This window comes from Oncorhynchus clarkii, unplaced genomic scaffold (assembly GCF_045791955.1).
Source record: "Oncorhynchus clarkii lewisi isolate Uvic-CL-2024 unplaced genomic scaffold, UVic_Ocla_1.0 unplaced_contig_13270_pilon_pilon, whole genome shotgun sequence".
Classification (NCBI taxonomy): Eukaryota; Metazoa; Chordata; class Actinopteri; order Salmoniformes; family Salmonidae; genus Oncorhynchus; species Oncorhynchus clarkii.
Genome location: NW_027258600.1, coordinates 39848 through 64515, shown reverse-complemented (window position 1 = coordinate 64515; position 24668 = coordinate 39848). Strand labels below are relative to the sequence as shown.

Genomic DNA, 24668 nt, shown 5'->3' with positions numbered 1-24668 from the left:
AAAAAAAGCCTTTGTTAATTGCGACATCTTGTATTTTTCCACAGTGCTGCCCAAAGGCACAAGTTTAAGATCCACCCCTGACAATAACTACCTTGGTTGAATTTAAAAAGCCCCAACTCAGACTCAGACTCCAGTTAATTCATTTCTCAGTGTACATGTAACACCAGAGGACAGAGAATGAAGGAAATACCACTGTCTGTCATTATTGTACTACACATCTGGTCCTACGGTGTTAAAGGTAAGACATTTTGATAAACACTAACTATTCATTCAATGAAGATTGCGTTTAGTATTCTTTATTCAAGGAATTGTGAGCACGGATGTTTTTTCTTACGGCAGTGCCTATATGTGGTGTAACGTGTAACTAATAAAAAGGCCTAGTACAGGGCAGAAACACTCATCTATACGTTCCTTATCCAAGATACACTGTATTTGTTGAACAAAGGTCATTGTGCAGACAGATGATGCATAACAATAAATGTATTTTCTGTCATTTTCCAGCTCAAGAATCTGGAAAAGGCTGCCAAAGACCCCAACTGGACAATGGCTTTGTTGACCCGGAGCAGAACATGTACCAGGATGGCATGACTTTGACTTATGCCTGTGATAAAGGTCTGAAAACACCAATGGAAGGCTGGTGGGGGATGATTACATGTGAGAATGGTAGATGGTCTGATACTCCTCTGTGTACGGGTAAGTACTGTCTGCTCTAACCTTGATCTATAGCAAAGAGGCTTATGTAAGAGTGGTGTAAAAACTCAGAAAACTATCCATTTCGGTACAGGAAAGAGGGGATGTTGGTGTGACAGGACATATGATACACTTGTGTTGTGAACAACGTTCAGTACTATCATCTCTTGTACTTCGTTGTCCTTTATTTCTTTACTAATCATTGTTTGTACTGTATCTTCACAGCCAGTCGTTCTTGTGATGCACCTCCTCAAGTGAACCATGCAACCGTTGTTCAACAATATCAAAACAACTTTAGTAATGGATCAAAAGTGGTGTATAAATGTAAAAGATCCTACATAATGGAAGGGAATGCAGATGTAGTCTGCCTTTTAGGAGAATGGACCTCAGCCCCCACATGCAGTGAGTACTGACTTAAAGGGATTGCGCCAGATTTGGGCAAATAAGCCCTTTTCCTGCTTACCCTGAGTGAGATGAACTTTAGCATGCTAGCTGTTCCAGTAGACGTCCAGTTATTGACTCGCACAACTACCCTTGTCTTCCTTCATTCTGGACGCAGGGATATACAATTTTTAACCACGACTTCATCTTGATTTGGGTAAATCGAAGCAGGGCTTAAAATCTCACACTATCCCTTTAAGATGCAACTGATTTCTGTATTCTGACATCTGTACTGCATTTTTTTAGTACGCTGCTATACTGTAAAGCTTAGCTTGGTCATTCATTAAAGACATAATAGGAATGTCTTGGTACATTTTGAAAGGGTCATTTCACAGCCTTCCTTGCTGAAATCTAACCTAATGCAGGTAAAGTCAATAACAACACATGCAACCTGTGGAAAAACATTTATTTCTGCTTGCTGATTTCAATCTTTTACCAGATTCATTTTCACACCTACCATAACGCTCTCCAACAGGTCATGAGGCCTTACGGAAGTGTAGGGACAACGAGTTTCAGTGCAGTAACAGAAGGTGTATACCGACCATCTGGAGGTGCGACAAAGATGACGACTGCTCAGACAACAGCGACGAGGAAAACTGTGGTAAGTCAAAAACAAAAAACGTTTCTGAAATCTTCCAATTGCCTAGATACCTTAATATGCTAATTTAGCTAGAGGGGAAGGGAAGGTCTCAGTGGCTTTCCTTCCTCCATGAACCTGTTTTATCTCAGTCATTCTCGGTAGGTGTATTTTGTCTCTTAAGTTACAATAGTTGTACTTAAATAAATGTTACAGTAGGCCTATTTTTGTCTCTCAGAATATGAACTACCATGTCATCCCATTCAGGTTATGAAAATGTAGATCCATAATGGGTACGTTTTTCGTGCATCCCTACACGGTGGATTACAAAACTGGTAAGAGTTTACAGTATTAAAAATATTATGATTTTTATTTCAGGTTGTTCATGATGAAGATGTGACTTACCGAAAGACCCGAGGATGGATAATGCCTTGTCCAGTTGTTCACATATTACAACATGTGTGTATTTTCTTAACAGGGCTAGGAACAGCAAATCACCTGAAGAGAGAAAACGAAAAATAGATTGTTTAGGATAAAACTGATAAATGTAGCTTTTACATTTGGGTCATGATATAGAAAATGATTTACAGCACAAGAGGTTCAAAATTCAAGAGGCACTCGCACATCTAAGCAGTATATTTTTGCAGGTGCATGGTAACAGTTGAACAAGATGAAGGAAAAAGGAAACCGCACACTGCTCTTGATAGTATCACTGATCTTTAATGAGCTTACGTATCGGCCTCACGGCCTTCGTCAGGGCTTTTAGCACAAGGGGTTAAAATCATTTTAGGACTGGATAGAGCCTCCTGGGTGGCGCAGTGGTCTAAAGCTGTGCCAGTAGATATCCTAGTTCGAGTCCAGGCTCTGTCGCAGCCGCCCAACCGGCAGGGATGCTGTTGTGCTCGAATGACTCCTGTGGTGGGATGAGTGCAATGCATGCTGACATGATCACTAGGTGTGCAATAGTAAAGAAGTGCCCATGACTGGATTACATTTGGAAACAACAATCTGAAACTGTCAATAAATTAATGTGTATGTGGGACACTGACCCTCCTGTATCTTACATATGGTTTTCTTTATTCAGAGGTTGTATTGGACAGAGAGAAGTCGAGTTTATTTAGAGGTTGTATTGGATAGAGAGAAGTCAAGTTTATTTAGAGGTTGTATTGGATAGAGAGAAGTCAAGTTTATTTAGAGGTTGTATTGGATAGAGAGAAGTCGAGTTTATTTAGAGGTTGTATTTGTCACGTTCTGACCTCTATTTCGGTTGTTTTGTATTTATTTAGTATGGTCAGGGCGTGAGTTGGGTGGGCAGTCTATGTTTGTTTTTCTATGTTTTGGGGCATTTCTATGTTTTCGGCCTAGTATGGTTCTCAATCAGAGGCAGGTGTCATTAGTTGTCTCTGATTGAGAATCATACTTAGGTAGCCTGGGTTTCACTGTGTGTTGGTGGGTGATTGTTCCTGTCACTGTGTTTGTTGTCACAGGATAGGCTGTATAGGTTTTCACGTTCCGTTTGATGTTTTGTAGATTTGAGTTACTTCATGTATTGTTCAGTTTTCCATTAAAGAACATGAATAACCACCACGCTGCTTTTTGGTCCGCTTCTCCTCCTACAGACGAACGTCGTTACAGTATTGGACAGAGAGAGAAGTCAAGTTTATTTAGAGGTTGTATTGGATAGAGAGAAGTCGAGTTTATTTAGAGGTTGTATTGGACAGACAGAGGAAAGTCAAGTTTATTTAAGCAATAAGGCTTGAGGGGGTGTGGTATATGGCCAATATACCACGGCTAAGGGCTGTTCTTATGCACAATGCAACGCAGAGTGCCTGGATACAGCCCTTAGCCACGGTATATTGGCCATATACCACATATCCCTGAGGTGCCTTATTGCTATTATAAACTGGTAACCAACATAATTAGACCAGTAAAAATAAATGTTTTGTCATACCCATGATATACCATGGCTTTCAGCCAATCAGCATTCAGGGCTCGAACCACCCGGTTTATAATGCACATTAATGAACATGGTGATCCCCTATAAGGCAACATATACATCCCCATAAGGACAGTACATAAGGACAGTACATCCCCATAAGGACAGAAACCTATCATAAGTATCAAGCGTCTCAGAGTAGAAGTGCTGATTTAGAATCAGTTTTGCCTTTTAGATCATAATGAATAAGGATGGCCTGATCCTAGATCAGAGTGTTTTATACATACTACCCAGGCTGTTCCCTCCTGTCCATTGTGAAAGAAACATGATATACATAATATACAGAATACTTTAAGATTGATTCAGACGTGGTTGACCTCCTGATACACTGATTAAACAGCCCTTTCTAGTTTTGAGGAGCCTGCTGAGTGTCGGGAAGTCACCCCTAGACGCATTGCATTTCCCCCACTGATGGTGTAATTGGTTATGGTTACTATTGGGGAGGGGAATCTGATCCTAGATCTGTACAGGGGAAACTTTGTCCCGGAGCAACAGGCTGACAACACCATGATTGATTGTTACTCTAAAATTCTGTGGTAACTGGTAAGGAAGGTGGAATATTATGGAACTTGATTTGCATGGGGTAAATGTGTTGTATAATACTTGTATAATAATTCAATTTAAATTGTGAATAAATAGCCAGATTACACCTGTAAGATTCAGACATACAGCCAGCTTTTTGGAAATGAGACATCCTGTTCTGGAATTACCTTTTGTAATCAATCAGGCTCCTGTCACAATATACATCACTCACTCACACTCATTTATGGAATGACAAAGATCTTAGGCTTTTGTGTGAACAAGAGGAACTTTAAAAAAAAAAGTGCTCTTTGAACTAAAATATGATGAAAGACTAGGGGCTCAATCAAGGTGGTGCAACGTTTGGACGATCGCAGATATAAATATCACAAATGGAGCTGATGAGATTCGCTGTGCCACGCGGCTGACAACTAGACCTGTTGGACACCATCTGTTTCTATCAGAGCGTTCGCCCCTGAATAAGCTGCAGAGGTTAAAAGAGCAGGACGATCGCATTTTATTTGAAGTATAGCTACATAAAAACTTCATAACCCATACATAACCCATTCATAACAGATTCATAACCCATTCATAAACTATACATAACCCATTCATAACAGATTCATAACCCATTCATAAACTATACATGACCCATTCATAACAGATTCATAACCCATTCATAAACTATACATGACCCATTCATAACAGATTCATAACCCATTCATAAACTATACATAACCCATTCATAACAGATTCATAACCCATTCATAAACTATACATAAGCCATGCATAAGCAGTGCATGAGCATTTTGTGAATGCTTATGTTAACAACCGCACCCTTCAAATAAACGTTATCTCTATGGGCTCATACAGTTTCGTATGGGTTATAAATGTGTACTGTATGGGTTATAAATGTGTTATAATGTCCTTATGTCGGTACCCTTTAAATAAAATGTTGCCAAAAGGGAAGTATAGAGAGGCATTATCAATGGGCGACGTGGTCCGAGTTGGAGATGTTCTGGACAGGGGTGGCAGAGTCCAGGCCCAGCAGGGTGCCCAGGTACGACTGATCCCTGGGGTCCAACATCTGGTCAGGCTGCACCGGGTGAACAATGTTGGCCGGCTGAGGGGTAAGCGTGTACTTCTCCAGGAACGCCAGCTCTGTGGCAGTCTGGTACCCCCCAGCTGTCTGCTGCTGCCCCTGACCTTGGGGCGGGCAGGTTACGTGTCCCCTCAGGTCACCCTGTACCCCCGAGACCACCCTGGGCATCTGGACGGGCACCAGCGTGACAGGCACACACACATCGGAGGGGACGTTCTGGAGAACGGTCTTGGGTTCAGCCCGGTACACTTTGGAGGGGCCGTGGGTATTATAAGGCAGAGTCACCATCTTATCCTCTGTCAGCACCACCGGAGGCTGCTGGCGATGCTGCTGCTGGTGGTGCTGCTGCTGCTCAGTGGACTTAGCACCGTGTACATGGTCCATATGATACTTCAGCTTGTCTTTCCTCTTAAAGGTGGCACTGCAGTGCGGGCAGTTAAAGGGGCGGGCATCTGAGTGGATCACCATGTGCTTGGTGAGGGTCTTCTTAATGCGGAACGTCTGTTGGCACACGGGGCATCGGTAAGGTTTTTCACCTAGCAGAAGACATGACGGAAGTTAGTTGGGCAAACATAGTATTACAATTAGAGGGAAAAAAGGGGAGGGGGAGGTAGAGGGATGGGGAGGTAGAGGGGGGGTAGAGGGGAGGGTGGAGGTAGAGGAGATAGAGGGGAGGTAGAGGGAGGGTGGAGGTAGAGGAGATAGAGGGGAGGTAGAGCGGAGGGGGAGGTAGGGGGGTAGAGGGGAGGGTGGAGGTAGAGGGGAGATAGAGGGGAGGATGGAGGTAGAGGAGATAGAGGGAGGGTAGAGGTAGAGGGGGGTAGAAGGGAGGGTGGAGGTAGAGGAGATAGAGGGGAGGTAGAGGTCAGGGGAGGTAGGGGGGGTGGGGTAGAGGGGAGGGTGGAGGTAGAGGAGATAGAGGGGAGGTAGAGGGAGAGTGGAGGTAGAGGAGATAGAGAGGAGGTAGAGAGAGGGTGGAGGTAGAGGGGAGGGTGGAGGTAGATGAGATAGAGGGGAGGTAGAGAGAGGGTGGAGGTAGAGGAGATAGGGGGGAGGTAGAGGGGAAGTAGAGGGGGTGGAAGTAAAGGAGATAGAGGGGAGGTGGAGGGGAGGTAGAGGGGAGAGTGTGAGGTTGAGGAGATAGAGGGGAGGTAGAGGGGAGGTAGAAGGGATGTAGAGGGGAGGTAGAGGGGAGGGTGGAGGTTGAGGAGATAGAGGGGAGGTAGAGGGGGGTAGAGGGGAGATAGAGGGGAGGGTGGAGGTAGAAGAGATAGAGGGGAGGTAGAGGGGAGGGTGGAGGTTGAGGAGATAAAGGGGAGGCAGAGGGGAGGGTAGAGGTAGATGAGAAAGAAGGGGAGGCAGAGGAGAGGGTGGAGGTAGAGGAGATAGAGGGGAGGGTGGAGGTTGAGGAGATAGAGGGGAGGTAGAGGGGATAGAGGGGAGGTAGAGGGGAGGGTGGAGGTTGAGGAGATAGAGGGGAGGTAGAGGGGGGGGTAGAGGGGAGGGTGGAGGTAGAAGAGATAGAGGGGAGGGTGGAGGTTGAGGAGATAGAGGGGAGTCAGAGGGGAGGGTGGAGGTAGAGGAGATAGAGCGGGGTAGAGGGGAGGGTGGAGGCAGAGGAGATAGAGCGGGGTAGAGGGGAGGGTGGAGGTAGAGGAGATAGAGGGGGGTAGAGGGGAGGGTGGAGGCAGAGGAGATAGAGGGTGGTAGAGGGGAGGGTGGAGGTAGAGGAGATAGAGCGGGGTAGAGGGGAGTGTGGAGGCAGAGGAGATAGAGGGGGGTAGAGGGGAGTGTGGAGGTAGAGGAGATAGAGGGGGGTAGAGGGGAGGGTGGAGGCAGAGGAGATAGAGGGGGGTAGAGGGGAGGGTGGAGGTAGAGGAGATAGAGCGGGGTAGAGGGGAGGGTGGAGGTAGAGGAGGGTAGAGGGGAGGGTGGAGGCAGAGGAGATAGAGGGGGGTAGAGGGGAGGGTGGAGGTAGAGGAGATAGAGGGGGGTAGAGGGGAGGGTGGAGGTAGAGAAGATAGAGGGGGGTAGAGGGGAGGGTGGAGGCAGAGGAGATAGAGCGGGGTAGAGGGGAGGGTGGAGGTAGAGGAGATAGAGGGGGTAGAGGGGAGGGTGGAGGTAGAGGAGATAGAGCGGGGTAGAGGGGAGGGTGGAGGTAGAGAAGATAGAGGGGGGTAGAGGGGAGGGTTGAGGTAGAGGAGGTAGAGGGGAGGGTGGAGGTAGAGAAGATAGAGGGGGGTAGAGGGGAGGTTGGAGGTAGAGAAAATAGAGGGGGGTAGAGGGGAGGGTGGAGGTAGAGAAGATATAGGGGGGTAGAGGGGAGGGTGGAGGCAGAGGAGATAGAGCGGGGTAGAGGGGAGGGTGGAGGTAGAGAAGATAGAGGGGGGCAGAGGGGAGGGTGGAGGTAGAGAAGATAGAGGGGGGTAGACGGGAGAGGGGAGGCAGAGGAGATAGAGCGGGGTAGAGGGGAGGGTGGAGGTAGAGGAGATAGAGGGGGGTAGAGGGGAGGGTGGAGGTAGAGGAGATAGAGCGGGGTAGAGGGGAGGGTGGAGGTAGAGGAGATAGAGGGGGGTAGAGGGGAGGGTGGAGGTAGAGGAGATAGAGCGGGGTAGAGGGGAGGGTGGAGGTAGAGGAGATAGAGCGGGGTAGAGGGGAGGGTGGAGGTAGAGGAGATAGAGGGGAGGTAGAGGGGAGGGTGGAGGTAGAGAAGGTAGAGGGGGGTAGAGGGGAGGGTGGAGGTAGAGAAGATAGAGGGGGGTAGAGGGGAGGGTGGCGGTAGAGAAGATAGAGGGGGGTAGAGGGGAGGGTGGAGGTAGAGGAGATAGAGGGGGGGTAGAGGGGAGGGTGGAGGTAGAGGAGATAGAGCGGGGTAGAGGGGAGGGTGGAGGTAGAGGAGATAGAGGGGGGTAGAGGGGAGGGTGGAGGTAGAGGAGATAGAGGGGGGGTAGAGGGGAGGGTGGAGGTAGAGGAGATAGAGGGGGGTAGAGGGGAGGGTGGAGGTAGAGGAGATAGAGGGGGGTAGAGGGGAGGGTGGAGGTAGAGGAGATAGAGGGGGGTAGAGGGGAGGGTGGAGGTAGAGGAGATAGAGGGGGGTAGAGGGGAGGGTGGAGGTAGAGAAGATAGAGGGGGGTAGAGGGGAGGGTGGAGGCAGAGGAGATAGAGGGGGGTAGAGGGGAGGGTGGAGGTAGAGGAGATAGAGGGGGGTAGAGGGGAGGGTGGAGGTAGAGGAGATAGAGGGGGGTAGAGGGGAGGGTGGAGGTAGAGGAGATAGAGGGGGGTAGAGGGGAGGGTGGAGGTAGAGGAGATAGAGGGGGGTAGAGGGGAGGGTGGAGGTAGAGGAGATAGAGGGGGGTAGAGGGGAGGGTGGAGGTAGAGGAGATAGAGGGGGGTAAAGGTTTTGTTGTGGCCCTTTGTCTGTAAAATAGTAAAAAATAAAAAAAAAACAGATGAAAAGCAGACATTCATTGAAGCTTGTGTATAGTGTGATGGCTGCTGGTCTAGGAAATGAAAGCAGGTCGGTATGTTGCCTGCCACACCTATCATCTATTTATTGCACATCTACGTCCACCAAATACATTTGTTCTGGATTAATATGTCAATAAACGCTCGATGTGAAAAGAAAGTTACGCTGACCAGGCAAACAGACATTCACAGCTTATACTGTCATCTTACCTGAGTGTGTTCTGAAGTGCATCTCCAGACTGGACTTCCCTTTGAACTCCTTCTTACAGACCTCACACTGATGCACAGCTGTTTTATACCTATAGAATCCACACACATGTTGCCAATGCTTAGTCCTTTCACAAATAGTCAACTAGACACCATAGAAGATCCTCTTCAACAGTAAAAAAATAATATATATATTTTTCATTTGACAAACACAGGGTTTGTTCCATCTGGGTTGTCGGGTTGATAAAATGTAGTATCAATAAAGTAATTATAATTATATAATTGTAATTATACCAGCGACAGCGAGTACAAGAAATTGAAACCAAAAAATACATTTTCAACGTCTTTTCAACATCTTGTGCTCAAAGGGTAGTCACATTTATACCAAAAAACGATGTGACTGTCCAGATATGGAAGTCATGTACTGTGAATTTACTTTGTTTTATTGAATATCATGTGAAAATGTGTTTCACTATGCAATTGTTGTTTGTCCAATGCTGTTTATTCTGCCTATTTTCTTGATCATTTAATAAAAAATAATATTTAAAAAATCCCTTTGGCGCCCTGGTGTGTCTAAATCCAGACTGACACTTTAAACCTAGAACATATTGGTCACGTTCCAGCATGACTACATTGCAGATGTTACGTTTCATCAACCAACGTTTGGTTACATGCCACGTCATCAGATTGCTATATTATATGATGTAGTTAGCTGATATGTTAACACCTACTCAGTCGTTGTGAGATCTGACATGCATCTGCAATGTAGTCAACCGCGTTGTGAGATCTGACATGCACCTGCAATGTAGTCAGCCTGGAACGCGCCCATTCCCTCCATCTCCATCCACCATCAGGACCACTTACTTCTGCCACACCTTCTCTCCCAGGTGGACACTTTTGTAATGGACGGTCAGGTGATCATGGCGCCTGAAACACTTCCCACACTCCTCACACTGGTGGGCTTTCTCCCCTGATAACAACCAAAGGGAGAGTCAATTCAATTATTATCCCCGTAAGACAATTCGTGTGCAGCGTAAAAACATACAAACGGGTCCGGGACCATGTATGAAGAAATAACCCAGGGGAACATTTTACTCTCTTTGGCACGGCTACGGAACATACCACGGAAGGTGTGTGTACTGTACCCGAGTGTATTTTCTGGTGTTTGGTCAGATGGTCGTGGCGTATGAACGTCTTTCCGCATTCGTCACACTCGTAGCGCTTGTCGTCGTGGTGGACTCGAAGATGAAGCCTATCAGAATAAAGTTGGGGGGTTCAAGTTTTTAACAAATGTTAATATGCAATTAAAACAGGCCAACGTTTGATTTATTTTGTATTAAATGATGACAAAATTATGATACAATTATTTTCTCTGGAGAAGACAAAAACTACCCAATAGAAACCTCATGAACATGGGAATCCACCCATAGGGTGATAGCCAATAAGAACCAGGTACGTCATGAACTGCCCAAGCATATTGACCTATAAGAGCTGCCGTGGCGGAAACTCTGTCCACAGATACTGCAGAGGTGAGGTTTCTCTCCGCTGTGAATCCGCAAATGTTCTCTCAACGTTGTCCTACGGACATAAAAAAGAACCACATTACAGTCAATGGAGTTAGATTGATAGTAGACCAGTCACTAAAGTTGAGACTGTTACCATGTGAGCAGTGAGAGATAGACACAATACCACTGTAAGGTTCTGCTTTTCTTTTCTTAGTCAACCTTGTGTTCTTTTTCTTTGTGTTCTGGAACGTAGCCCTGTTTCTTTGTGTTCTGGAATGTAGCCCTGTTTCTTTGTGTTCTGGAACATAGCCCTGTTTCTTTGTGTTCTGGAACGTAGCCCTGTTTCTTTGTGTTCTGGAACATAGCCCTGTTTCTTTGTGTTCTGGAACTTATAGCCCTGTTTCTTTGTGTTCTGGAACGTAGCCCTGTTTCTTTGTGTTCTGGAACGCAACCCTGTTTCTTTGTGTTCTGGAACATAACCCTGTTTCTTTGTGTTCTGGAACGTAGCCCTGTTTCTTTGTGTTCTGGAACGTAGCCCTGTTTCTTTGTGTTCTGGAACGTAGCCCTGTTTCTTTGTGTTCTGGAACGTAGCCCTGTTTCTTTGTGTTCTGGAACGTAGCCCTGTTTCTTTGTGTTCTGGAACGTAGCCCTGTTTCTTTGTGTTCTGGAACGTAGCCCTGTTTCTTTGTGTTCTGGAACGTAGCCCTGTTTCTTTGTGTTCTGGAACATAGCCCTGTTTCTTTGTGTTCTGGAACGTAACCCTGTTTCTTTGTGTTCTGGAACGTAGCCCTGTTTCTTTGTGTTCTGGAACATAGCCCTGTTTCTTTGTGTTCTGGAACGTAGCCCTGTTTCTTTGTGTTCTGGAACGTAGCCCTGTTTCTTTGTGTTCTGGAACGTAACCCTGTTTCTTTGTGTTCTGGAACTTATAGCCCTGTTTCTTTGTGTTCTGGAACGTAACCCTGTTTCTTTGTGTTCTGGAACGTAGCCCTGTTTCTTTGTGTTCTGGAACTTATAGCCCTGTTTCTTTGTGTTCTGGAACATAGCCCTGTTTCTTTGTGTTCTGGAACGTAGCCCTGTTTCTTTGTGTTCTGGAACGTAGCCCTGTTTCTTTGTGTTCTGGAACGAAGCCCTGATTCTTTGTGTTCTGGAACGTAACCCTGTTTCTTTGTGTTCTGGAACGTAACCCTGTTTCTTTGTGTTCTGGAACTTATAGCCCTGTTTCTTTGTGTTCTGGAACGTAGTCCTGTTTCTTTGTGTTCTGGAACGCAACCCTGTTTCTTTGTGTTCTGGAACTTATAGCCCTGTTTCTTTGTGTTCTGGAACGTAGTCCTGTTTCTTTGTGTTCTGGAACGTAGCCCTGTTTCTTTGTGTTCTGGAACGCAACCCTGTTTCTTTGTGTTCTGGAACGTAACCCTGTTTCTTTGTGTTCTGGAACGTAGTCCTGTTTCTTTGTGTTCTGGAACGTAGCCCTGTTTCTTTGTGTTCTGGAACGTAGCCCTGTTTCTTTGTGTTCTGGAACGTAGCCCTGTTTCTTTGTGTTCTGGAACGTAGCCCTGTTTCTTTGTGTTCTGGAACGTAGCCTTGTTTCTTTGTGTTCTGGAACGTAGCCCTGTTTCTTTGTGTTCTGGAACGTAGCCCTGTTTCTTTGTGTTCTGGAACGTAGCCCTGTTTCTTTGTGTTCTGGAACGTAGCCCTGTTTCTTTGTGTTCTGGAACGTAGCCCTGTTTCTTTGTGTTCTGGAACATAGCCCTGTTTCTTTGTGTTCTGGAACGTAACCCTGTTTCTTTGTGTTCTGGAACGTAGCCCTGTTTCTTTGTGTTCTGGAACATAGCCCTGTTTCTTTGTGTTCTGGAACGTAGCCCTGTTTCTTTGTGTTCTGGAACGTAACCCTGTTTCTTTGTGTTCTGGAACGTAACCCTGTTTCTTTGTGTTCTGGAACGTAGCCCTGTTTCTTTGTGTTCTGGAACTTATAGCCCTGTTTCTTTGTGTTCTGGAACATAGCCCTGTTTCTTTGTGTTCTGGAACGTAGCCCTGTTTCTTTGTGTTCTGGAACGTAGCCCTGTTTCTTTGTGTTCTGGAACGAAGCCCTGATTCTTTGTGTTCTGGAACGTAACCCTGTTTCTTTGTGTTCTGGAACGTAACCCTGTTTCTTTGTGTTCTGGAACTTATAGCCCTGTTTCTTTGTGTTCTGGAACGTAGTCCTGTTTCTTTGTGTTCTGGAACGCAACCCTGTTTCTTTGTGTTCTGGAACTTATAGCCCTGTTTCTTTGTGTTCTGGAACGTAGTCCTGTTTCTTTGTGTTCTGGAACGTAGCCCTGTTTCTTTGTGTTCTGGAACGCAACCCTGTTTCTTTGTGTTCTGGAACGTAACCCTGTTTCTTTGTGTTCTGGAACGTAGTCCTGTTTCTTTGTGTTCTGGAACGTAGCCCTGTTTCTTTGTGTTCTGGAACGTAGCCCTGTTTCTTTGTGTTCTGGAACTTATAGCCCTGTTTCTTTGTGTTCTGGAACGTAACCCTGTTTCTTTGTGTTCTGGAACGTAACCCTGTTTCTTTGTGTTCTGGAACGTAACCCTGTTTCTTTGTGTTCTGGAACGTAACCCTGTTTCTTTGTGTTCTGGAACTTATAGCCCTGTTTCTTTGTGTTCTGGAACGTAACCCTGTTTCTTTGTGTTCTGGAACGTAGCCCTGTTTCTTTGTGTTCTGGAACGTAGCCCTGTTTCTTTGTGTTCTGGAACATAACCCTGTTTCTTTGTGTTCTGGAACTTATAGCCCTGTTTCTTTGTGTTCTGGAACATAGCCCTGTTTCTTTGTGTTCTGGAACGTAGCCCTGTTTCTTTGTGTTCTGGAACGTAGCCCTGTTTCTTTGTGTTCTGGAACTTATAGCCCTGTTTCTTTGTGTTCTGGTACGCAACCCTGTTTCTTTGTGTTCTGGAACGTAACCCTGTTTCTTTGTGTTCTGGAACGTAGCCCTGTTTCTTTGTGTTCTGGAACGTAACCCTGTTTCTTTGTGTTCTGGAACGTAACCCTGTTTCTTTGTGTTCTGGAACGTAGCCCTGTTTCTTTGTGTTCTGGAACGTAGTCCTGTTTCTTTGTGTTCTGGAACGCAACCCTGTTTCTTTGTGTTCTGGAACTTATAGCCCTGTTTCTTTGTGTTCTGGAACGTAGTCCTGTTTCTTTGTATTCTCGACCGTAGCCCTGTTTCTTTGTGTTCTGGAACGTAGTCCTGTTTCTTTGTGTTCTGGAACATAGCCCTGTTTCTTTGTGTTCTGGAACATAGCCCTGTTTCTTTGTGTTCTGGAACATAGCCCTCTTTCTTTGTGTTCTGGAACATAGCCCTGTTTCTTTGTGTTCTGGAACATAGCCCTGTTTCTTTGTATTCTCGACCGTAGCCCTGTTTCTTTGTGTTCTGGAACGTAGTCCTGTTTCTTTGTGTTCTGGAACGTAGCCCTGTTTCTTTGTGTTCTAGAACATAGCCCTGTTTCTTTGTGTTCTGGAACGTAACCCTGTTTCTTTGTGTTCTGGAACATAGCCCTGTTTCTTTGTGTTCTGGAACGTAGCCCTGTTTCTTTGTGTTCTGGAACGTAGCCCTGTTTCTTTGTGCTCTGGAACGTAACCCTGTTTCTTTGTGTTCTGGAACATAGCCCTGTTTCTTTGTGTTCTGGAACATAGCCCTGTTTCTTTGTGTTCTGGAAAGTAGCCCTGTTTCTTTGTGTTCTGGAACGTAGCCCTGTTTCTTTGTGTTCTGGAACGTAGCCCTGTTTCTTTGTGTTCTGGAACGTAGCCCTGTATCTTTGTGTTCTGGAACGTATCCCTGTTTCTTTGTGTTCTGGAACGTAGTCCTGTTTCTTTGTGTTCTGGAACATAGCCCTGTTTCTTTGTGTTCTGGAACGTAGCCCTGTTTCTTTGTGTTCTGGAACGTAGCCCTGTTTCTTTGTGCTCTGGAACGTAACCCTGTTTCTTTGTGTTCTGGAACATAGCCCTGTTTCTTTGTGTTCTGGAACATAGCCCTGTTTCTTTGTGTTCTGGAAAGTAGCCCTGTTTCTTTGTGTTCTGGAACGTAGCCCTGTTTCTTTGTGTTCTGGAACGTAGCCCTGTTTCTTTGTGTTCTGGAACGTAGCCCTGTATCTTTGTGTTCTGGAACGTATCCCTGTTTCTTTGTGTTCTGGAACGTAGTCCTGTTTCTTTGTGTTCTGGAACGTAGCCCTGTTTCTTTGTGTTCTGGAAAGTAGCCCTGTCTTTCATTTTTTTTCCATTAATTTCACCTGTGTTCGTGTCTCACCTGGTCTCATCAGCTCCCAATTTAGTTCAGTTCTTTATGTTTGTGTAGTTGTGAGATATTGTTTGTTTTTGACTGCCTACCTGTGTTTGACCTTTGCCTGCCTGTGTTTGACCTTTGCCTGCCTGTGTTTGACCTTTGCCTGCCTGTGACCACGGTTCCTGCCTTCTGCGATGTCTCAATAAACATTTGCCGCGCTCTGCACGTGAATCTACACCTTTTTCTCCCTGGGTATTCATTACAACCACCACCAAAAATAATTGTTAAAAAGAAATTGGTTAAAAGTTTTGTTAAAAGTTATAACATTAGTAGTTGTTGTGTAAAACAACATCGAAATTCAATGTAATCACACTTACATGTGCAGTATTCTAAGCACTGCTGTTTATTTTATTATTTTTATTTATTTATAATTTTCCCACAACACAAAAAAAATAACATTATTGTAGCTGTGACAATCCTACCTCTCCCTCACTGACTTCCCACAGATTAAGCAGGTCCATTTTCTCTTGCCCCCGTGTGTACATTCAATGTGCCTCTTCCTGTTACCCGTGTCGTTGAACTGGCGGCCACAGATGTCACATGGGAACGGACCTGTGGACAGAGTCAAAGGTCAATTCAATATCCCTGTGTCACAGTCTTACTTTTCAATCCAACATCAACATCTGATCATTGATTAACGTTAAGCTTCTACAAACTTGATAGCATTCTCTTCAATGATTATACAACCTTTTCCTTGACTCCCAATGTTTTTGAGGACAATAAACCCGAACGTGGTATTTCTATTTATTTTGGATCCCAATAGTTCCTGCCAAGGCAGCAGCTACTCTTCTCGGGGTGCAGCAACATTAAGGCAGTTTATACAATTTTAAAAACATTACAATACATTCACAACAGATTTCACAACACATTAAGTGTGTGCCCTCAGGCCTGTACTCTACTACCACATATTTACATCACAAAATCCATGTGTGTATAGCGTGTATGTTATCGTGTATGCAGATGTCTGTGCCTGTGTTTGTGTCTGTACCTGTGTTTGTGTCTGTACCTGTGTTTGTGTCTCTTCACAGAGAGAGACACAGAGTTCCATAAGGTGTATTTTTACCTGTTTTTTAAAATCTGATTCTACTACTTGCATCAGATACTTGATGTGGAATAGAGTTCCATGTATTCATAGCTCTTTGTAGTACTAGTCTATTCTGTGCTGCCCTGTTTGGAGCCAATTGAAATTTTCCCAAGTCTCTCATTGTGGCACCTTACCACACGACTGAAAAGTAGTAGTCCAGGTTTGGCAAAACTAGGGCCTGTGGAACCTGCATTGTTGATAGTGCTGTTAAGAAGAAATATCGCCCAAAATGTAAATTAAGGTGCTCCAAAGCTTTTAACTGTCATTGTTTATATCATTTAATTTTTGTTTCATAGTATAGTTTCTTCTTTTTATTCAGTTTAGTCACATGATTTCTCAATTTTCAGTACGTAATGCCATACCTTTTGCCTCATCCCTCTCAACCATACAATTTTTTAAATTCCTCATCATTCCAATTTGATTCAACAGTAACCCTTAGGGCATATAGTTATAACGTATTATTATTTGTTATAACCATGATAATGCTTTATACATTAACTTATAATATGTTATGCCTTTCAACTGGCTCAAAATGACAGATAATATGCGATTCATCCCTTCACTAACACATTATAAGCTGTTCATTCATATAAAGCATTACGACCCATTATAATGCATTATATCTGTACGGCCTAGAGTCAAGAGGTACAATACATGTATCTATTATCTAAATAGGTTGGATAAAAGCAATTAAATGACATTTCCCATTCATTACCTAAATGGTACTTTTCTTGATGCTTCAAGCGGGCAAACCGGGACTTGAAGTAGTCGTCGCAGAAGGCACACTTGAAGGGTCGGTCTTGCGTGTGTAGAATCATGTGCTCCTCCAGATGGGGTCTACGTGTGAAAGACTTGTGGCAGATCTGAACCAGGAAGAGCAGAGAGAGAAGATGATTCCAGAATACACTGAGTGTACTTACAGAATACTCTGACTGTACTTACAGAATACACTGAGTGTACTTACAGAATACACTGACTGTACTTACAGAATACACTGACTGTACTTACAGAATACACTGAATGTACTTACAGAATACACTGACTGTACTTACTGAATACACTGACTGTACTTGCAGAATACACTGACTGTACTTACTGAATACACTGACTGTACTTGCAGAATACACTGACTGTACTTACAGAATACACTGACTGTACTTACAGAATACACTGACTGTACTTACAGAATACACTGACTGTACTTACTGAATACACTGACTGTACTTGCAGAATACACTGACTGTACTTGCAGAATACACTGACTGTACTTGCAGAATACACTGACTGTACTTACAGAATACACTGACTGTACTTACAGAATACACTGACTGTACTTGCAGTGAATGTGAAAATGTGTCATTCTGTGGACTATGTGTATCACTCTGTGGACTATGTGTATCACTCTGTGGACTATGTGTATCATTCTGTGGACTATGTGTATCATTCTGTGGACTATGTGTATCATTCTGTGGACTATGTGTATCATTCTGTGGACTATGTGTATCACTCTGTGGACTATGTGTATCATTCTGTGGACTATGTGTATCATTCTGTGGACTATGTGTATCACTCTGTGGACTATGTGTATCATTCTGTGGACTATGTGTATCATTCTGTGGACTATGTGTATCATTCTGTGGACTATGTGTATCATTCTGTGGACTATGTGTATCATTCTGTGGACTATGTGTATCACTCTGTGGACTATGTGTATCATTCTGTGGACTATGTGTATCATTCTGTGGACTATGTGTATCATTCTGTGGACTATGTGTATCATTCTGTGGACTATGTATTATGTGATGTGTACAGATGTAGGATCTTAATATGAGCCAGTTCGCTACAGAAGGAAAGTAATCCTGCAGCAACAGGAAATGTGAATTATTATGTGGATTATAATTCATGGGACACACATTCTTGTAGGGGTTGATACATTTTGCTATACTAAGGGGAAAATAAGTCTGACATTTCTATGTGGAAATTACAGACACCAGAAGTCCTTTTAAACTTCAAATACACTACAGGTTTTCAATTTCCTGCATTGCATCTGTAGGTATTTATTATAGAGTGGTCCTTGTGTGTAAATATTGCATCACCCATCTCATATGTATATACTGTATTCTACACTATGCCACTGTATCTTAGCCCTATGCCGCTCTGACATATATGTATGTATATATTGTTAATCCATTCCTGTTACGGATACAGTTATCCTGTGTGTGTATCCTGTGTGTGTGTGTTTCTTTTCTCTCCTTCTCCCCTCACAGGTGAAAATCATCACTCCCCAATCAGTCAACAATCAACCCATCAATCAGAAGACACACCTCCTCCTGTTTCCTACCCTATCACAGTTCCTTCCCCATGGTTTAAAAACCCCATCATTTGTTTGCTCTAGAGCTCAATCTCTTTGTAAATGCCATGTTTGTAGATCTCTGTTTTTCACTCGCTCTCTGTGTATTAATTAACCTCTCTTTTGTTTGAGCACCTCCATAGCACTTTGTCATCACCTGTGGGTATTGTTTTGGTTATGGTGTTTGTTTGTTGCTGGTGGGAAAAGGGGGAAATCAAGACAAGTTGCCCATGGGCATACACTACCCGTAGGTGAACTTTGTTAAATACACTAGTTAGAACTGGGCGGACCACCCACTGTATTTTTGGTTAGTTAGTTAGCTGTTGTTAAAGTAGGCTAGTCTAGCTTAGGGGTGTTTTTGCATATTTATTGTTTCTTTCCTTGGGTCCAGCTCAGCCCCTTTTTCCTGCTCCCCCCATTACCGTGTGTTTATAAATAAACCCTGAGTTTGACGGTATTATTTCGGTTGTCGTGGTTATTTCGTTCACACTTTGTCACAACTATAATTTGCATGAGATATGTTACGGGTCTCATTACCATCCCCCCCTAGACTGTCGGGCCAAAAGGGATTTCTAACATAAGTGGGGGCTCATCCGGGATCTGTCTTTACTGACACCCATGCCGCTCATGTAGATTGTTGATAGTGGTATAGTTCAGTGTGGAGCGTCATAGCTGAAGTAGCATTAGTGTTTGCTATTTTCGTTGGCTCTTGTGAAGTAGTTTAAGATGGCTACTTTTGAGTTGAAGTCCTTTTTGGATCACCCTTTGTGGGAGGTTTTTGACAAATGTCGTAGAGTTGATTTAATGACCTTGGCTGACCATTATTCAGTATCGATTTCGCAGAGTTTAGTTAAGGCGGAGGTTAAACAGCTAGTGTTAAATGTATTGTTGGAAGAGCAGGTGCTTGTGTTACCGCTGCCTGAGCATACTACCCCTGTAGGGGATGTTGCTGCTCCTGTAAGCCCATTGGTGTCTGATAATGAGGGCGAGGCTAAAACACCAGCCACATTGTCCCATTTTGAACAACTCTCCCCACTGTCAAACGGTGATGCCAGGAGGGATGTCCGTTTAGCACAGTTCCAACTAGAGGTGGAAGAGAGCCCAAATTCGGCGAGAGACTCTCCAGTTGGAGATGTGTAAAATTGAGGCAGAAAAAGAACGAGAACAGCGGCATTTAGATTTGGAGATGGGTAAAATTGAGGCAGAAAAAGAAAGAGAACGAGAACAGAGGCAGATGACGTTTAAAATGCGCCAGATGGAACTGGAGGCCGAGACAGTGAGGCTAGCCTTCGTTCCTGCTGTCACTGTTAGTGAGTCGTCCTCACCAGCTGTGTCCTCAAACACGTTTGACATTAGTAGGCAGATTGCCTTAGTACCTTTGTTCAGAGAGTCGGAGGTTGACTCCTATTTTTGTGTATTTGAGCGTATAGCCGTAGCATTGAAGTGGCCTGAAGAGGTATGGTGTCTATTACTTCAGTGTAAATTAACTGGTAAAGCCCAAGAGGTTTTGTCAGCGCTACCTCTGGAGGACAGTTTGAATTATGAAGTGGTCAAAGCTACTGTTCTTCGTGCCTATGAGCTTGTGCCTGAGGCATACCGACAGAGATTTAGGTCTCATAGAAAGTCTTCTAGTAAGACTTATGTGGAATTTGCTAGAGACAAGGGAAATCTGTTTGATAAATGGCATGCTGCTAGTAAGGTAACTGATTTCAACTCTCTCCGGGAGTTAATCTTGTTGGAAGAGTTTAAAAATTGCTTACCCGAACTCATTGTAGTTTACCTAAACGAACAGAAAGTATCCTCCCTGGCAGAAGCGTCTGTGTTGGCAGACAAGTTTGTGTTGACGCACAAGAGTGTGTTTTCGGCTCAAACTGAGAGTAGAACCACTGAGTTTCCTACCTTTAGCCCTAGTCGGCAAGCAGTGGTATATCAAGCACGCCAGAAGAATGAGCGTCCCTGTTTCTATTGTCATAAAGTAGGACATATGATCAATGATTGCTTCATGCTTAAACGCAAACAAGGGATGCCTCTTCGTGCCAATCCACCAACCGGTGTTGGTCTAATTCGTACGGTTGTGAGGTCTGCAACAAAACAGGTGCCTCAGGGTAACTGCAGTTTGAAAGTCTCAGTCCCCGACCGCAGTTATGAACCATTCATTTCCGAGGGGTTTGTGTCCCTAACGAATGACGGCGCGTCTCAGCGTCCGGTTAAAATCCTTAGAGATACTGGTGCGGCGCAGTCGTTTATATTGTCTGATGTGTTGCCCTTATCTGACGATACATACTGTGGTTCCAGTGTGTTAGTGCAGGGTATTGAAATGGGTTTTGTCCCAGTGCCATTGCACTTTGTGAAAGTACACTCTGAGTTAATCAGTGGAATATTCAGAGTGGGGGTACGTCTTAAGTTGCCAGTGAAAGGTGTGACCTTTATAATGGGTAACGATATTGCCGGAGGAAAGGTAGTACCCGTATTGGAAGTATTGGATAAAAGTGACCACTCTCTCTCGAATGAGTTGGCACAGAGTTATCCACATGTGTTCCCCGCTTGTGCTGTCACTCGTGCTCAGGCACTACAAGAGGGTGACGTGATAGATTTGTCGAACACTGTTCTGTTCAAAGAGGATGATCAAGAGGATGGATTGTGTGATACCTCTGAGAAGCTGATCACCTCTGACAAACAGCCCAGGAAAGAATCAAAGAACGTTGAACTTATTGCTGATGCAATACAGTTACCAGTCACTCGTGAGCAGCTGATTGCTAACCAAAAGGTTGACAACAAACTTGCTAAATGTTTTTCTAGTGTTGTCTCGTTAGAAGAGGTGAAGAAGAAGAATGTGGCTTACTTCATTGATGGTAATCTCCTCATGCGTAAATGGAAATCCCATGTTGACGCGGGTGGAGATTGGAATGCTGTTTACCAAATAGTGATTCCTACAGCCTTTTGACAAAATGTGTTATCCCTTGCTCATGATCACCAGTGGTCTGGTCATTTAGGAATTACAAAGACGTATGATCGGATCCTTCGACATTTCTTTTGGCCGGGTTTAAAACAAGATGTGGCTCAGTTCTGTCGGACATGCCACACCTGTCAGATAACAGGAAAACCAAATCGGGTTATTCCTCCCGCTCCTCTTTGTCCCATACCTGTCATAGGTGAACTAATTCGAGCATGTGGTCGTTGATTGTGTCGGACCGTTACCGAAGACAAAATCTGGTAACCAGTTTTTGTTAACGATAATGTGTATGGCTACAAGATACCCCGAGGCTATTCCTCTGAGAAGGATTACAGCTCCGATAGTGAGTAAAGCCTTAATAAAATTCTTCACAACATTCGGGTTAACTAAGGTGGTACAAAGCGATCAAGGTACCAATTTCCTATCCAAGCTCTTCAAGCAGGTGTTGAAATCCTTATAAATTACGCACCGTGTGTCAAGCGCCTATCACCCAGAGTCTCAGGGTGCGCTTGAAAGATGGCATCAGACACTGAAGTCTATGCTACGTAAATATTGTTTGGAATCTGAGAAAGATTGGGATGAGGGAGTTCCTCTAGTTTTGTTTGCTGCTCGTGAAACTGTGCAGGAGTCCCTAGGTTTCAGCCCGGCTGAACTAGTGTTTGGTCACACAGTGAGAGGACCAATGAAAGTCCTTAAAGAACAGTTCTTGTCCCATAAGTTGTGTACCAGAGATGAGAATGTGTTGGACTATGTTAGTCGCTTTCGTGAGCGCCTACACCAAGCTTGTGCTCTTGCAAAGGAAGCTCTGTCTTCCTCACAGAGGAGCATGAAAAGACACTATGATAAAGAGGCTGTTTCTCGTCCACTACAGCCAGGTGACCAAGTACTGGTGTTATTACCTGTTCCAGGATCTTCACTGTCAGCTCGTTTCTCTGGTCCTTATTTAATTGAAAAGAAAATAAGTGAAACTGACTATGTGCTTCAAACTCCTGATAGAAAACGCCAATCTCGTGTGTGTCACATTAACATGTTGAAAGCTTACCACACCCGACCCATCACACAATTAGATTAAAAAAAAAAAGATTCAAAAAGTTCAAAAACTGAGGAAGGTACTGCAGTCTCCTCTGCTACTACTGCGATGATAGTGGACTGTCATATTGATGATGTAGATGGATTGGAGTTGCGCAATACTCAACAGCAGTGTGTTAGATTGCCCAACTCAGAAATGCTGCTGTCTATCCAGTCAGGTCTGGTTCATTTAACGGATGGACAGGCTAATGATATTTTGAGGCTACTACACAGTTTTCCATGTCTCTTTAATGACGTTCCTACTCGCACAAATGTGTTGGAACATGACATTAATGTTGGAAATGCAACACCCATATCGTATCAACGCTTCCAAGAGGAAGATAATGAGGGATGAGGTGAAATATTTGTTGGAGAATGACCTGGCTAAGCCAAGTTCAAGCCCTTGGAGTTCTCCTTGCATTCTGGTTCCTAAACCTGATGGTAGGTCCAGGTTATGTACGGATTATCGAAAGGTAAATTCTGTCACAATGCCAGATTCGTTCCCGTTACCCAGACTGGACGACTGTATCGACACTATTGGTGCTGCTAAGTATGTAACTAAGTTGGACCTCTTAAAAGGTTACTGGCAGGTTACGTTAACTTCACGTGCTTCTGAGATTTCTGCCTTTGTGACCCCAGACAACTTCCTACAGTACTCAGTCATGGCTTTTGGGATGTGAAATGCACCAGCCACTTTCCAACGACTGGTTAACTCCGTATTAGCTGGCGTTCCTAATTGTAGTGCATACCTTGATGACCTAGTGATTTATTCGTCTGAGTGGTCAGATCATGTTGACTCTAAGGGTAGTATGTGAACGGTTGGCAGCTGCTTCTCTAACCCTGAACTTGGCAAAGTGTGAGTTTGGGAAGGCTACTGTTACCTATCTCGGTAAAGAGGTTGGCCATGGCCAGGTGCGCCCTGTTGATGCCAAGGTCTTGGCTATAACTGCATTCCCTGCACCTACCACCAGACGAGAGCTACGCCGCTTTTTAGGGATGGTTGGCTACTACCGTAGCTTCTGTAAAAATTTCTCTGCGGTAGTTGCTCCATTGACTGATTTGCTCAGTCCGGCTAGACCATTTGTGTGGTCCCCTGAATGTAAGAGCGCTTTTGAATCAGCGAAAGCACTCTTATGTAGTACCCCTGTACTTGCTGCTCCGGATTTTGAACAACCGTTCAAACTTGAGGTAGATGCTAGTGCCAGAGGTGCTGGTGCTGTTCTACTGCAACAGGACAAGAGTGGAGTAGATCGTCCTGTTTGTTATTTTTCCCGTAAATGTAATAAATGTCAAACAAACTATGCGACAATAGAACAAGAAGCTCTTGCTTTGTTGTTGGCTCTGGAATACTTTGAAGTATACATTGGTTCCAGTGCCCTACCAGTGATTGTGTATACTGACCATAACCCCTTAGTTTTTCTCCACCGGATGTACAACCAGAACCAGCGCCTTATGCGTTGGGCGCTGATTGTACAAAATTATAATTTGGAGATCCGCCACAAAGGGTTCAGATAATGTGTTGGCAGATGCTTTGTCTCGTGTGTAATTATTTTTGTATGTTTTGGTTGACTTTGTTATTGTTGTGAGTATTCATGGTAATACTGTGGTCGCAACCACTAGGGTTGCTCTTTTAAGGGTGGGAGTGTTACGGATACAAGTATCCTGTGTGTGTATCCTGTGTGTGTGTTTCTTTTCTCTCATTCTCCCCTCACAGGTGAAAATCATCACTCCCCAATCAGTCAACAATCAACCCATCAATCAGAAGACACACCTCCTGTTTCCTACCCTATCACAGTTCCTTCCCCATGGTTTAAAAAACCCATCATTTGTTTGCTCAGTAGCTCAATCTCTTTGTAATGCCATGTTGGTAGATCTCTGTTCTTTATAGATTTCAGTAGCTCAATCTCTTTGTAATGCCATGTTGGCAGATCTCTGTTCTTTATAGATTTCAGTAGCTCAATCTCTTTGTAAATGCCATGTATGTAGATCTCTCTCTTTGCGTCTTAACCTCTTCTTTTGTTTGAGCACCTCCAAATCACTTTGTCATCTCCTGTGAGTATTGTTTTGGTTATGGTGTTTGTTGCTGGTGGGAAAAAGGGGAAACCAAGACAAGTCGCCCATGGGCATACACTACCCGTAGGTGAACTTTGTTAAATACACTAGTTAGAACTGGGCGGACCACCCACTGTATTTTGGTTGGTTAGTTAGCTGTTGTTGAAATAGGCTAGTCTAGCTTAGGGGTGTTTTGAATACTTATTGTTTCTTTCCTTGGGTCCAGCTCAGCCCCTTTTCCTGCTTCCCCCCATTACCGTGTGTTTATAAATAAACCCTGAGTTTGACGGTATTATTTCGGTTGTCGTGGTTATTTCGTTCACACTTACTTTGTCACAATTATAAT

General features: G+C 44.3%; 2 protein-coding genes across 6 annotated transcripts in view; one reads left to right on the top strand and one right to left on the bottom strand.

Annotated features, from left to right (window-relative positions):
- The first annotated feature begins 84 nt into the window (after positions 1-84).
- LOC139397472 (complement factor H-related protein 1-like) lies at positions 85-2771 on the top strand. 5 transcript variants are annotated; one of them, XR_011630940.1, is made up of 6 exons: positions 85-238; positions 502-693; positions 916-1092; positions 1607-1732; positions 1947-2043; positions 2499-2771. XR_011630940.1 is itself a non-coding variant. In XM_071144169.1 (6 exons), exons 1-5 carry the CDS (start codon positions 178-180, stop codon positions 1996-1998), a joined length of 579 nt encoding a protein of 192 aa, XP_071000270.1. In that variant the 5' UTR covers positions 85-177; the 3' UTR covers positions 1999-2043; positions 2499-2771. The 5 variants fall into 5 exon arrangements, 4 of the variants coding, with proteins under 4 accessions (XP_071000270.1, XP_071000271.1, XP_071000269.1 ...); XM_071144169.1 differs by having other exon boundaries at positions 1976-2043; XM_071144170.1 differs by lacking the exon at positions 2499-2771 and adding an exon at positions 2087-2485 and having other exon boundaries at positions 1976-2001.
- A 2117-nt stretch (positions 2772-4888) lies between these two features.
- The window catches only part of LOC139397469 (zinc finger and BTB domain-containing protein 41-like), a 21061-nt gene continuing 1281 nt past the window's right edge, over positions 4889-24668 (bottom strand). The window contains exons 2-8 of the mRNA XM_071144163.1: positions 16615-16762; positions 15238-15367; positions 10480-10575; positions 10143-10249; positions 9862-9967; positions 9001-9089; positions 4889-5861 (exon numbers count right to left, since the gene is read on the bottom strand). Of these exons, the coding sequence (XP_071000264.1) occupies positions 5209-5861; positions 9001-9089; positions 9862-9967; positions 10143-10249; positions 10480-10575; positions 15238-15367; positions 16615-16762 (1329 nt within the window). The 3' untranslated portion in view covers positions 4889-5208. The remainder of the gene's footprint in view (positions 5862-9000; positions 9090-9861; positions 9968-10142; positions 10250-10479; positions 10576-15237; positions 15368-16614; positions 16763-24668) is intronic.

What these genes read in the sequence shown, in the direction of transcription:
- LOC139397472 (XM_071144167.1), top strand. Translation starts at nt 178, where the DNA reads ATGAAGGAAATACCACTGTCTGTCATTATTGTACTACACATCTGGTCC. An exon ending in CTGGTCCTACGGTGTTAAAG is followed by an intron (nt 239 to 501) that starts GTAAGACATTTT and finishes GTCATTTTCCAG; the next exon opens with CTCAAGAATCTGGAAAAGGC. An exon ending in CAGCGACGAGGAAAACTGTG is followed by an intron (nt 1,733 to 2,498) that starts GTAAGTCAAAAA and finishes AAATCATTTTAG; the next exon opens with GACTGGATAGAGCCTCCTGG.